Source organism: Erinaceus europaeus, chromosome 2 (assembly GCF_950295315.1).
Source record: "Erinaceus europaeus chromosome 2, mEriEur2.1, whole genome shotgun sequence".
Lineage (NCBI taxonomy): Eukaryota > Metazoa > Chordata > Mammalia > Eulipotyphla > Erinaceidae > Erinaceus > Erinaceus europaeus.
In genome coordinates, this window is record NC_080163.1 from 52517110 (window position 1) to 52530907 (window position 13798).

The following is a 13798-nucleotide window of genomic DNA, read 5'->3' on the forward strand; positions in this document are numbered from 1 at the left end:
GTTTCTTTCTAAATGTTTAGCCACAGTATACATTACTTCATTCTGTAAGAAATTATCATTATTAAAGTTATTTCTGGGTTATAGAAGAGACATCAGATTGGTTTTATAGTGACTCTTTTATGTGAATTTCTAAAAGATTGATGCCTGTGTGATCTATCATCTTTACTTTTTACATGCAAAGACAAAGGTATCAAAAGTTTAGCCTGTCTGTTTCTTTTACTGGGAAGTTCAGTGTTTGCTTTGTGGCTTTCCTATTATGGTATATTGAAGATTTATTAGGAAATTTGCAGTTTTTATGGCCATTTAATTATCTGCAAAGTTACAAATTTGCTTTATTTTTGTCTTGTCATCAGGTCTATGGCAGACTTTGCTTATAAAATATTAAGTCTTATGAATAGTTCTCATGTGGAATACTTTTCAGTGAAAAGGGAACTATCAAATGACCAATCAATAGGAAGTTATGCATTATGATTTCTTGCCATTTTTTAAATCCTGTTCCGTAAAATTTAACTTTCTTGCATCAGTACATATGAACTGTACATGTGCTTTCTTCAAAAAATGGTTCTTAATGTCTGAGGTAGTTTCATGTGTATAGTAATTGACCTGCTTATATGGACTTTTGTCTTTTTCTTTTCTTTGTTTTTCTCACCTGTGTGTTGAATAACATTTTTTTTCTTTTGAATATTTCTTACTCTTAGTATGCTTATGTTTTATTCTAATTCCTTCATTCTCCTTTTTTTATATTCCTAGTTATGGGAGTACAGTTTGTACAAATCTGAAGATGTTAGCTTAGGGAGAAGTATTAATATTTTTCTATGGAGCCCTAGTCTTCAAATTCACAGGTTTCATTGCATGTAAAACTCATTATATATATATGAATAAAATCAGGGTTCCTTTGAAAACTTCATATGGTTAATCTTTTGGATAAAATCAGCATTATTCCATTTAAGATTTAAGAAGATGGAGAACACTAATTCATATATCTAATTCTTCCTCTTTATACTTCAGTACATCCTAATCATAGGTGCATGTCTATTTCTTGAGTTAGAATCTCAGTAACATCTTCCTTAACTACTATTCTTGCTGATGTGATTTCTCTGTTCTTGACTCCAAGTCTCAGCAAGAGTATCATTACTTAAGAGGAGCTCATGACTTTCAATCCCAGCTGCCCTCCTATTCTTTCCTCTATAGGACAGCCCATGTACTCTCGTGAACATGGCGCTGCTGCATCTGAGCGACTTCAGTTGGGGACACCGCCTCCTCTGTTGGCAGCTCGTTTGGTGCCACCTCGAAACCTCATGGGATCCTCCATTGGGTACCATACCTCAGTCTCCAGTCCCACCCCTCTGGTCCCAGGTAAGCTTTGCTACAGATGACCATCCACCACTCTGATCTCTTGTAATGTAAACTGACCAGTCTAAGAGGTGGCCTGGCATCCTGATCTGTTGTCTCAAATTCCCATTCAAACTCCTACTGAATTTTGTTTTCTGTTCCTCTGCTTCTTTGTCCCTAGTGACTACTAGATGATTAGGCCTCATGTGTGTCTATCATCTCTTGTGTTCGCTGTATTTACTTTCAGTACCTTAGTAACACAGTCATGCTACTTGAACAAGTTTATAATCTGATAGATGAGAAGAGAATATTTATTTGAATGTTTGCTAATGAGTATTTTTTTATAAGAAAAACTAAGTATATTTTTCTTTTCAAACAAAACCATTTAGTTTCTTCTGATCATTGGATGAGTGTGTCTTTTCCCCCTTTGCCTCTCATATGGACTATGTTCAGTGAGATTCTTGAAAACTTTTCCTCTTCTATTGAGTAATACAGTCTGAAGATCTTTGGAGCTTTGTGGCTGTCTTACAAGGTTTTAACATGTCTGTCTCACTTTGGTTTTAGGTCTCAGTTCATCATCATTAGCTAAAGAACTTTTTAAGTTTCTAAAAGTTTTGTGTATTTCTAGGAATCATAGAATAAGGTTATCTGACTTACGTAATATTCTTTATAAGTTAATGTGAGATAAACTGGATTTTTCTGTCGGCTGTTAAGTGGTAAATTGAAAACTTTTAAAATCATAATTTGCTGATCTTATTATCTGAATCATAGAAGTGATTGACCAGCAATAAAGATAAAATCTACTTTATCTTGTAGTGTAAATGGCATAAGGAATTGTATATTGTATTGAAATGTACTATACAAATGACATAAGGAATTTTTCTACTGAGGATAAAAAAAGAGACCCAAGGACTTCTAAATCACAATTAAAAAAATATTTATTAACAAAAGAGTAAGAGAACCAGATCATCATTCTGGCTCATACAGTGATGGGGGTTGAACTTGAGACCTCATGCTGCTGCTCCCCCCATTTAATATTTATTTACTTACTTTGGATAGAGACAGAGAGAAATTGAGAGGAGGAGGGGGATATACAGAGAAAAACAGGTACATGAAGCACTACTTCACCACTTGTGAAGTTTCACCCTCTGAAGATAGGCACCGAGGACTTGAGCCTGGGTCCTTACACACTATAATGCATGATCTCAACCAGGTGTGTGACCACCCGGGCTCCTCATGTTGTTGCTGCCGCTGTTCCTTTTATATTTTTGCCACCCGGAAAATCACTGGGACTCAACACCTGTAGGACTCTACTACTCCTGGTGTATTTATTTATTTATTATTGGATAGAGACAGAGAAATTGAGAGGGGTAGGGAAGATAGAGAGGCAAAGAGACAGATACCTGCAGACCTGCTTCACCGGCCGTGAAGCTTTCCCCCTGCAGATGGGTTTGAGGGACTTGAACCTGGGTCCTTCATTGCACGGTATAGTGTGTGCACTTAGCTAGGTGCACCACTACCTGGCACTCTTTTTTTTTAAAGACAGAGTGAGGGAGAGAGAGAGAGATAGGGAGCTTTGAGAGATACTGTGGTATTTTTAAAAATTTATTTATTCTCTTTTGATGCCCCTGTTGTTTTATTGTTGTAGTTACTATCGTTGTCATCATTGTTGGGTAGGACAGAGGGAAATGAAAAGAGGAGGGGGAAGAAAGATAAGACACCTGCAGACTTGTGAAGAGACTCCCCTGCAGGTGGGGAGCTGGGGCCTGGAACCAGGATCCTTACTCTGGGATCCTTGTGCTTTGCGCCACCTGCGCTTAACCTACTGCACTGCTGCCCAACTTCCACTCCAGTGCTTTTTGAAATGTGTGCTTCCTACATGTGTTCCTGTATGGTGAACCAGGAATCAGATCTGCTCCTTGAATCTAGAAATGTTTGTTTTACTGGGTAAACCACCTCTGTGCTCTGAGACTTCATTTTTAAAAATAGGGAGTCGGGCGGTAGTGTAGCAGGTTAAGCGCATGTGGTACAAAGCTCAAGGACCGGCTTAAGGATCCTGGTTTGAACCCCCGGCTCCCCACCTGCAGGGGAGTCATTTCACAGGTGGTGAAGCAGGTCTGCAGGTGTCTATCTCTCTCGCCCTGTCTTCCCCTCCTCTCTCCATTTCTCTCTGTCCTATCCAACAATGACGACATCAATAACAATAACCAATAACTACCACAATAAAAACAACAAGGTAAACAAGAGGGAAAATAAATATTAAAAAATAAAGTTTAATCCTGTAACTACTGTACCACTTCCCAGGTCACTCTAAATCACAGTTGTAAAAGCCATATCTTTAATCAATCCTAACCAATTTTAAAAATTTTGTGTAGGACTAAAATGATTTATACCATTTGGAGAGTGACAAATTAAAAAAATGAAAATTATTTGTTATTGAAAGAAGATGCTGGGAATCGAATTTGTTTGAGAGTACTGGACTGTCAAATCCAAAATTTAAAAAACAGTAACAGAATAGCCATATAGCTTTAGAATTCTAAAGATTATATTTTAGTTGTAGAGAAAGTACAGGAAACATGATACAAATGACATTGTTGAAGGAGGAGGGCAAGAGGAAATAATGAGTGTGTGTGTTTTCATGAGCTCGTGCTGCTGACTGAACCCTGGGCCTCAGAGATGTAAAAACATGTGCTCTACCACTGAACATTGACCGCGACCATTATTACTGTTATAAAGTTGATTTTACTTAGCTGTTGTCAATAAAATATTTCATGTACGAAATTATCTCTCCATTTTGAAATACTGTTAACCAAAGTGACAGATTAATCTGCGCCCCTCCCCCCACCCCCCACTGAAGAGTGCCTAGAAACTGGTGAGATATGATAGTTAACAGACGAATTTGAATCAGTTATTTACGGATGATGTGTATGTGAAAAATTTCTTTAAAATGCACACTAGTTTGGAAAAATTAACATAGGATAAAAATGATTAGGTAATTGAATCAAGACACTAATTGGTATTCAAGAGCGAATTTGTATATCTTATATTTGTAACGTGAGAATTTTTATTTCTTATACTTCGAATTGGTAATACTTTAATTCAAAGAACATCAGAAAAGTGTATTGTTGTATATGTTGGAGAAAGTTCATTTTTTTTTGTAGTTTATAATAATGAAAAATAATATAGGGAGAGACCAGAGTACTGCTCACCTCTCGCTTATGGTGGTTCTAGGGATTGAACATGAGATTTCAGAGCCTCAGGCATAAAAGTCTTTTTGTGTGATCATTATGCTATCTCCTCCACCCTTATTCTTATTTGTTAATGTGATTTGTTTTGTTTTCTCTCAGATACGTATGAGCCAGATGGTTATAATCCAGAAGCTCCTAGTATTACCAGTTCTGGTAGATCTCAATACAGACAGTTTTTTTCAAGAACACAGACACAACGCCCAAATTTAATTGGTTTAACATCTGGAGATATGGATGCAAATCCGAGAGGTGAGAATACTTTGAACTTTTTCTGCTGCTATTGTATAAGTCTTGTATAGCATTTCTGATTTTACTAAGTATAATAGTACTTACGAACTACCTCTTTGAAGAAATTTTTTTGTAGAATTATTATTTATTTATTCATGAAGAAGATAGGAGGAGAGAGAAAGAAAGAACTAGACATCACTCTGGTACATGTGCTGCCAGGCATTCAACGCAGGATCTCCTGCTTGAGAGTGAGTGCGCCACCTTCTGGACCACAAAGAGAATTTTCAAAAAAATATTTTATTTATTCCCTTTTGTTGCCCTTTGTTGTTTTTTATTGTTGTAGTTATTATTGTTGTTATTGATATCGTTGTTGTTGGATAGGACAGAGAGAAATGGAGAGAGGAGGGGAAGACAAAGATGGGGAGAGAAAGACTCCTGCAGACCTGCTTCACTGCCTATGAAGTGACTTCCCTATAGGCAGGGAGCCGGGGGCTTGAACCGGGATCCTTACTCTGGTCCTTGCATTTTGAGCCATTTGCACTTAACCTGCTGCACTATCGCCTGACTCCCCACAAAGAGAATATTTAGCAACCTTATCTTCAAATTTTATTTCAAAACTATAATTAGAATATGTTTGTTTTTAAATGAAAATACTAGTGTTGTTTAATTGCTTTTTTTTGGTAACTCAGGCTGTTTTAGCAATCTGCTGGACAAAATGCTAAGTGTAGCAAGATAAAATAAATAAAAGGTGTCTTGCTTTCAAAGAACTGATCAGTTAAGAATCCTCTTTGGGGGGGGTCAGGTGGTAGTGCAGTCGGTTAAGCACACATGGCGCAAGGACCAAGATAAGGATCCTGATAAGAGCCTCTGGCTTCCCACCTGTGTGTGGGGTGGATTTGCTTCATGGGCGGTGAAGCAGGTCTGCAGGTGTCTATTTTTCTCTCCCCCTCTGTCTCCCCTCTTCTCTCAATTTCTCTCTTTCCAATCCAACAACAACAACAAGGGCAACAAAATGGGAACAATGGCCTCCAGGAGCAGTAGATTCATAGTGCAGGCACCAAGCCTCAACAATAACCCCGGAGGGGAAAAAAAAAAAAGAAACCTCTTTGTATCATAATAGCTGTGTTTCACACTTTAATAACAAGATTTATCTGTTTCTTATGAACTAGAGTTTCACATGAAAGAAACTAAAGCACTGCAGGGCTTGAACTGGGAGCATCAATACAGTTAAAGTTCTGTATTTCTCTCTTTTCTTCCCTCTCCCCATCTCTCTCCCTCCTCCCCCCTCTCCACCTTCCTTTCCTTGATTCTCACCCCCCCTGGTTTATTTTCATAATCAGCAGAGATTAGAGCACTGCTTGCTTGACCCTGACATATGGAGTACTGAGAACTAAGTCTGGACCTCAGACACTCCAGTCTAATGTGCTTCTACGTGCTCTCCCCCAGCCCTTCTAGTTGAGTAGTTTTTGGTCATTGCCAGGGCCACTTTTTTTCAGGTGAGAGAGACAGACAGACAGACACCAGCTCTGGCATATGGTGGTACCGGAGATTGAATCTAGGCCCTCAAACTTACATGTTTTGGTGCTCTACCACTGTTGTCTCCCTTGCTCATCTTTTCTCTCCCTCTCTTTTTCTTTTCTTTTTGGGTCTCTTTTCCCACTTAAAGGCATTTAAAATTAAATCTAAAATATCATGACACTTTGTAGTTTGTAGTTTATAGCTGACAATAAGATGTAGTCTTCAGAGACTGGGTGGTGGACCACCTGGTAGAGTGTACACATTCCAGTGTTGAAGACCTGAGTTCAAGCCTCTGGCCCCCCACCGGCAGGGAGGAAGTTTCACAAGTGCTTAGAACAGTGCTCCAGGTATTGTTCTCTCTCCATCTCCTTCCTTTCCTCTCAGATGGTAGTGCAATGGGTTAAGCACACATGACATGAAGTTCAAGGACCAGCATAAAGATCCCAATTCGAGCCCCTGGCTCCCCACCTGTGTATGTGTGTTTGTGGGGTCGCTTCACAAGTGGTGAAGCAAGTCTGTAGGCATCTTATCTCTCTCCCCATCTGTCTTCATCTCTCTCGATTTCTCTCTGTCCTATCCAGCAACAATGACAGCAGTGGCAACAATAACAAGGGCAACAAAATGGGAGAAAATGGCCTCTAGGAGCATTGGATTTGTAGTGCAGGCACTGAGCTCCAGTGATAACCGTGGAGGCAAAATAAATAAAGCTTGGATATTGTTTAAATTATTACTATTGTTCATCATTGGTGCTTTACTGTACCAGGTCTGTATTTTTTCACATAGAAAGACAGAAACAAAGCTGGAGAGAGAGCATAGTGACTATCATGCCTTAAAACCTGAGGATCCAAGGTCCCAGGTTCAGTCCTCATAACCGCCATAAGCCAGAGCTGGGCAGTGCTCTGGTCTTTTCTCTTTGTATCTCTCTACCCCCCCCCAAAAAAAAAAAGGGGGGGAGAGAGGGGTAAAAAAATCCATATCACTGAAGCATTCCTTAAAACATTGGGGACCAAACTTGTACCTGGGATGTGACCAGGAGAAAGCAAGTGCACCAACTCTTAAAAAAATTTATTAATAGGGACCAAATGGTGGTACACTTGGTTAAGCGCACACACTATAGTGTGCAAAGGACCCAGGTTCAAGCTCCTGGTCCCCACCTGCAGAGGGAAAGCTTCACGAGTGGTCAAGCAGGGCTACAGGTGTCACTCTGTCACTTTCCCTCTTTGTCTCCTCCCCTCTCTTTTCTCTCTGTCTCTATCCAATAATAAATAAAAATATTTTTTAAAGAAAATTATCAATATTTTATAATTTTTATTATTATATGATTTATTTATTCTTACCAAAGCACTGCTTAGTTCTGGCTTATATGAACACTGGCAACTAAACCTAGGACCTTTGGAGCCTCAAGCATGAAAGATTATACCATTTGAGCTATCTTATTGACCTTGTGTATTCTGTGTTAAAAGAAGGAAAAGTAGCTGGAGAAATAGCTTAACCTCATGCCTGAGGTTTCCAGTTCAATCTCTAGCATCCTATGTACCTGAGGGATACTTTGCCTTTATCCCCCTTCTATCTCTCTCTCTGTCTCTGTCTCTCTCTTACACACGCACACGCACACACACCTTCATGTGTGACTCTCGCCTGTTATAAATTAATCATTTCAAACAAAAGAAAACCAGTGCAGCACTTAAAGAAAAAGGAGGCAATTGATATTTACTGAAAAGAAAATTTATGTTTGGTGCTATTCACAAGTGTTGGTCTTGGGGCTTAGATACTTTGTAATTTGAAATTCTCCAAATATGATGCATTGTAAGTAAATGCTACTTTTTTTTTTCTCTCCCAACAGCTGCTAACATTGTCATCCAAACTGAACCACCAGTTCCTGTTTCAATTAATAGCAATATAACCAGAGTAGTTCTTGAACCAGATAGTCGAAAAAGAGCCCTGAGTGGTTTGGAAGGGCAACTCCCAAAGAAACCTTGGCTGGGAAAGTAAGATAATTTTCTAAATTACTGACATTTAATTGGTGTTTTTCTTACTCTCTTGTGTTTGCTTTAGTAAACTTGTAAGAGGTGTCATTATTAGACTGCTTTAAAAGTTGTAGTGGTGAGAGTTGGATGGTAGCGCAACAGGTTAAGCACATGTGGTGCCAAGCACAAGGACTGGCCTAAGGATCCTGGTTTGAGCCCTCGTCTCCCCACCTGCAGGGGAGTCGCTTCACAGGCGGTGAAGCAGGTTTGCGGGTGTCTTTCTTTCCTCTCTCCATTTCTCTCTGTCCTATCCAACAATGACAACATCAATAACAACAATAATAACTACAACAATAATACAAAACAAGGGCAACAAAAGGGAAAATAATAAATATTAAAATTTTTTTTAAAAAGTTGTAGTGGTAGCAGAATACTCATGGTGAACATTAGTAATTTTTTTTTTTTTTTGCTTTGTGTTTTTAAATTTTTTCTTGTATCTGATAGGACAGAGAGAATTTGAGAGGGGAAGGAGAAATATGGATAGAAACAGAGGGAGACATGCAGTACTGCTTTACTGCTGTCAAGCTTCTCTCTTGCAGGTGTACACCTGGGTCCTTGCACATGGTAATGTGTGTGCTTAACCAGGTGTGCTACTCTGGCCCTTATGGATATTAGTAGTTTGTACTTGTTTGTTGACCTAACCCGATTATTAAGAATTACTGAAATCTTGGGAAATGAATAGGAAAGAACAGTAGTATACCATTTAAAAATAAAATAAAAATATTATTCTACCCTTGCCTTAATCTTAGACTCCTTAATAATCATGGCATATTTTTTAGCATACATTTTTGAATATAATCTCTTGGGCTTTTACTTTTTATGATTGTTAAGATTTTCTTTTCTACTTATTCTGTTTCCATGTGATAAGGATGATATGAATAAAGCTGCATTCTACATCGATGTACCTATTGACTGGCATTAAGGCAAGAGGTTTAACCAACATCGACTAATCTTTCTTTCAGGCAAGGGAATAATAATCAGAGTAAACCAGGATTCTTGAGAAAGAATCAGTATACAAATACCAAATTAGAAGTCAAGAAAATCCCTCAGGAATTAAATAATATTACCAAGCTCAATGAACACTTCAGCAAATTTGGAACTATTGTTAACATCCAGGTAAATGTGACTGTGTTGGTGACAGAATTCATGTCTTTCATGCTTATGTAAAAGTACTCCTGTTATCTCAGCTTGCTTAAATGAGCTAGTGATTAGTCTTGGTTGAGTGCTAACTGTTCTAAATATCACTATATATCCGTATTGCCACTTTTATGATAGAATTGAATTTATTGTGATTTCATTTGCTTTTTAAATGGAACCTCTTCTTAACAAACAGCAGACTAGTTAGAGTATTTTTGCTCTAATTTTAATTTCTGGACAAGTGAGCTTTTTCTGCTTTACAAGAATTCTAACTAAGTAAAATAATGTTTTAACTTTATCTACTAACAGATTTTTATATTTAGGGAATGAGAGACTGACTAAAGATGGCTTTAAACTTAAGAATTTTAGTGGACCATGCTATTTTTAGTGTACCATGCTGAAGTAAATCATGTCTTTAACATTGCTATCTACTTCTTAAATTTATGTAATTGTGGTTGAGAGTTAATCTGTAATTGAAGTTATCTTATTTTTTGCACTGCTCAGCTTAGATTTATTGTGGTATGGGGAATGAATCTGGGACTTTGGAGGCACAGGCATGAGAATTTCTTTGCTATCTTATGCTATTTTCCTTGCCTGAAGGTTACTTGACTTTAAAGATTTATGTGTTACTTAGAGTAGAAGGAAAGAGAATCAGAGCATCACTGGCACATGCAATGTCAGGAATCAAATTTGGGACTCATGTTTAAGAGTTTAACATTTTATTCAGTGACCACCTCTGGATTGCTGGAAGACATTTTTTTATTATTAATTTCTTTATAGGGAATTAATGTTTTTACATTCAACAGTAAATACAATAGTTTGTACATGCATAACATTCCCCAGTTGGAAGACATTTTTGAATTGGAATCTGCACACAAACAAGCAAACAAGTCAGTATGGCTTGGGAGGTGGCACAGAGGCTAGAGTGCTCACTAGTTTGAATTTTGTCTCATCATCTCTGATATTTAGTATTGCTATCAAACCAAACTATAATATGTAAAATTGAGTTTAAGAAGGAAATATTGGGGGGTGTCCAGTTGGTATAAATGGGGTTCTGGTTTAGGTGTAGTGCTGGCTTTATTTCTCATAAAACAATTTTTCTCCCATTTTTTAAGAGAAGATAGTATTGTAGGATATAGTATTTAAATAATTATTTCTGAGAGACTCTAAGCAATATTTATTTTTTTCTAAATGCATAGTAGTACATGTTTAATTTTATAGATCATTGGAAATACATGAAACCAAAGAAGGACTGGAGAGATTTCTCAGCGGTACATCTCCAGACTTAGGTGCCTGCTAACCTAGAGGATCCTTTTTTTTTTTTTAATCTCCTTATTGGGGGATTAATGGTCTGCTGTCAACAGTAATGTACAGTAGTTTGTACGTGTGTAACAATGCTCATTTTTCCACATAATAGTTCAACCCCCCCATAGGTCCTCCACCCCAGAATTTTTTACTTTGGTGTAATGCACCATAGAGGGTCCCAATTTTAATTCCAGCATCCCATCATATTCCAGAGCTGAGCAGTGCTCCGGTATCTCTTAGATAAGTTATTTTTTTAAAAAAAAAATGCAAATTACGTTTATTTTACCACTTAGCAATGACAATCATTAATTTTTGGTGAAAAGCAATAATTGTATTATGATGAATACACCTGGACATCTGCATTCTGTTTAAAAGTGCTTCACAAACTTAAACACACAAATGCAGTTAGTCCTTTCATAACTACTTTCTTTCTCTGAAATCTTTTCTAATTAATTCCTATGCTACTTAGAAAATTTTAGATGGATTAGTGTAGATGACCGTATCACTTAGTTGATTCAGATTGCTATAAGAAATAATATAGACTAGTTGGCTTAAACAACAACTGATTTGGGATAGATGCCCTAGATTGGCTTGTATAGAACATCTGGCCAGTTGGCCATAGACAGCCCAAGAAATCATCTGGTCTGACCCTGCTGAGGAAATGATAGGTGGAACTTGAAACTCAATAAATATAGGAGTTTTTTTTTTAATAGCAACACTAAAATAATTAAAATTTTAAAAAATATTTATTCCCTTTTGTTGCCCTTGTTTCATTGTTGTAGTTATTATTGATGTCGTTGTTGGATAGGATAGAAAGAAATGGAGAGAGGAGGAGAAGACAGAGAGGAGGAAAGAAAGATAGACACCTGCAGACCTGATTCACCGCTTGTGAAGTGACCCCCTTGCAGGTGGGGAGCCGGGGTCTCGAACCGGGATCCTTACACTGGTCCTTGCGCTTTGTGCCACCTGCGCTTAACCCGCAGCGCTACCGCCCGACTCCCTAAAATACTAATTTTTAAGTTGATATTTTTGTTTGACCGAAATGATACTATTTTTACTTTGGCAGAAATAAGACTTCCCAACAGAAACAGGACTTCTGTTCTTGATCATGGTGCTGGTCAATTTATTTCCTGATAAGAGAATTTTCTGACTTGCAGGGGTGTCTCTTTTTGCTGTGTCCTCATTGTGTGGAAGGAGAGGGAGAAAAGGAAAAGACAGATCTTATAAAGCCACCATTTCCAGTGTTGGGGGACTAGAGCCCCTGTTTATGATCTCATTTAATCCTAACTACCTCCTAAAAGCCCAATCTGTAGATAACAGTCATTTTGGGGTGGGCTTCAGCAAATTAATTTTGGGGAACTGTGCATAGTAATGGACTATAATTTATTGCTATTTTGTTGAGATTTTACTAGTTTATAGAAAAATGATACTGTGGTGGGTGGGGTAGATAGTATAATGGTTATGCAAATAGACTCTCATGCCTGAGGCTCCAAAGTCTCAGTCTCAGGTTCAAAACCCCCCACCCGGGAGTCGGGCTGTAGCGCAGCAGGTTAAGTGCAGGTGGTGCAAAGCACAAGCACCGGCATAAGGATCCCGGTTCGAGCCCCAGCTCCCCACCTGCAGGGGAGTTGCTTTACAAGCGGTGAAGCAGGTCTGCAGGTGTCTGTCTTTCTCTCCTCCTCTCTGTCTTCCCCTCCTCTCTCCATTTCTCTCTGTCCTATCCAACAACAATGACAGCAATGATAACTATAACAATAAAACAACAAGGGCAACAAAAGGGAATAAATAAATAAAATTAAAAAAAAAAAAACCCACCCCCCACGATAAACCAGAGCTGAGCTTAAAAAAAAAATAAAAACGGAAGAAAAAATGATACTGTGGGTAAACCTTTCATATTTTTATGGTATATTCCTGAGTTAAAGGTATTATTAGGACTTTTTATTTGAACTGCCAAATGATTCTCCAAAAGAATTGTGCCAATACTTTCAAATGCAGTATATGAAAGCTCTTCCATCACTATGATACAAATAAATTAAATGAATTAAAAAAAAATTTCAGGGAGTCGGGCTGTAGTACAGCGGGTTAAGCGCAGGTGGCGCAAAGCACAAGGACCGGCATAAGGATCCCGGTTCGAACCCCGGCTCCCCACCTGCAGGGGAGTCGCTTCACAGGCGGTGAATCAGGTCTGCAGGTGTCTATCTTTCTCTCCCCCTCTCTGTCTTCCCCTCCTCTCTCCATTTCTCTCTGTCCTATCCAACAACGATGACAACAACAATAATAACTACAACAATAAAACAACAAGGGCAACAAAAGGGAATAAATAAATAAAATATTTTTAAAAAAATTTCAGTTGGAAAATTTAAAAAATTAATTTTGTAATTTTTTTTTTTTTTGTAACTTCTACATGGTCAGTTTTTAGTTCTTTGGGTTTACCTGTACATGTCCTAGCTAACTTCTGTAAGTACATTTATAGTAATGCATTTAACTTTTATTTTTTTTTTTTAACTTCTTGACAGGTTGCATTTAAGGGAGATCCTGAAGCAGCTCTAATCCAGTATCTGACCAATGAGGAGGCACGGAAAGCCATTTCCAGCACTGAAGCAGTTCTAAACAACCGGTTCATTCGAGTCTTGTGGCATAGGGAAAATAATGAGCAACCAGCACTACAGTCTCCAACACAGCTGCTTTTGCAACAGCAGCAAACACTTACTCACCTATCACAACAGCACCATCACCTGCCACAGCACCTTCAACAACAGCAGGTGTTGGTAGCCCAGTCTCCTCCCTCAACAGTCCATGGAGGTATCCAGAAGGTAATTTAAAAAAAAAATTATTTATTTAAGAAAGGAGACATTAACAAAGTCATAGGATGGGGGGGGGGGGTTACAACTACACACAATTCCCGCCACCCAATCTCCATATCCCATCCCCAGTAGCTTTCCCATTCTCTATACCTCTGGGAGCATGGACCCAGGGTTGTGGGTTACAGAGGTGGAAGGCCTG

At 38.3% G+C, this 13798-nt stretch overlaps 1 protein-coding gene across 4 annotated transcripts in view; it reads left to right on the forward strand.

Moving 5' to 3' along the window:
• Window positions 1-13798, forward strand: part of RBM27 (RNA binding motif protein 27) — a 77316-nt gene that overhangs the window by 43525 nt on the left and 19993 nt on the right. For 2 of the 4 annotated variants that reach the window (XM_016192883.2, XM_007533963.3), the window contains exons 9-13: window positions 1192-1356; window positions 4680-4829; window positions 8170-8314; window positions 9316-9469; window positions 13312-13608. In XM_016192883.2, coding sequence (XP_016048369.1) covers window positions 1192-1356; window positions 4680-4829; window positions 8170-8314; window positions 9316-9469; window positions 13312-13608 — 911 coding nt within the window. The remainder of the gene's footprint in view (window positions 1-1191; window positions 1357-4679; window positions 4830-8169; window positions 8315-9315; window positions 9470-13311; window positions 13609-13798) is intronic. The other 2 variants (XM_060180358.1, XM_060180353.1) reach the window with 1 other exon arrangement.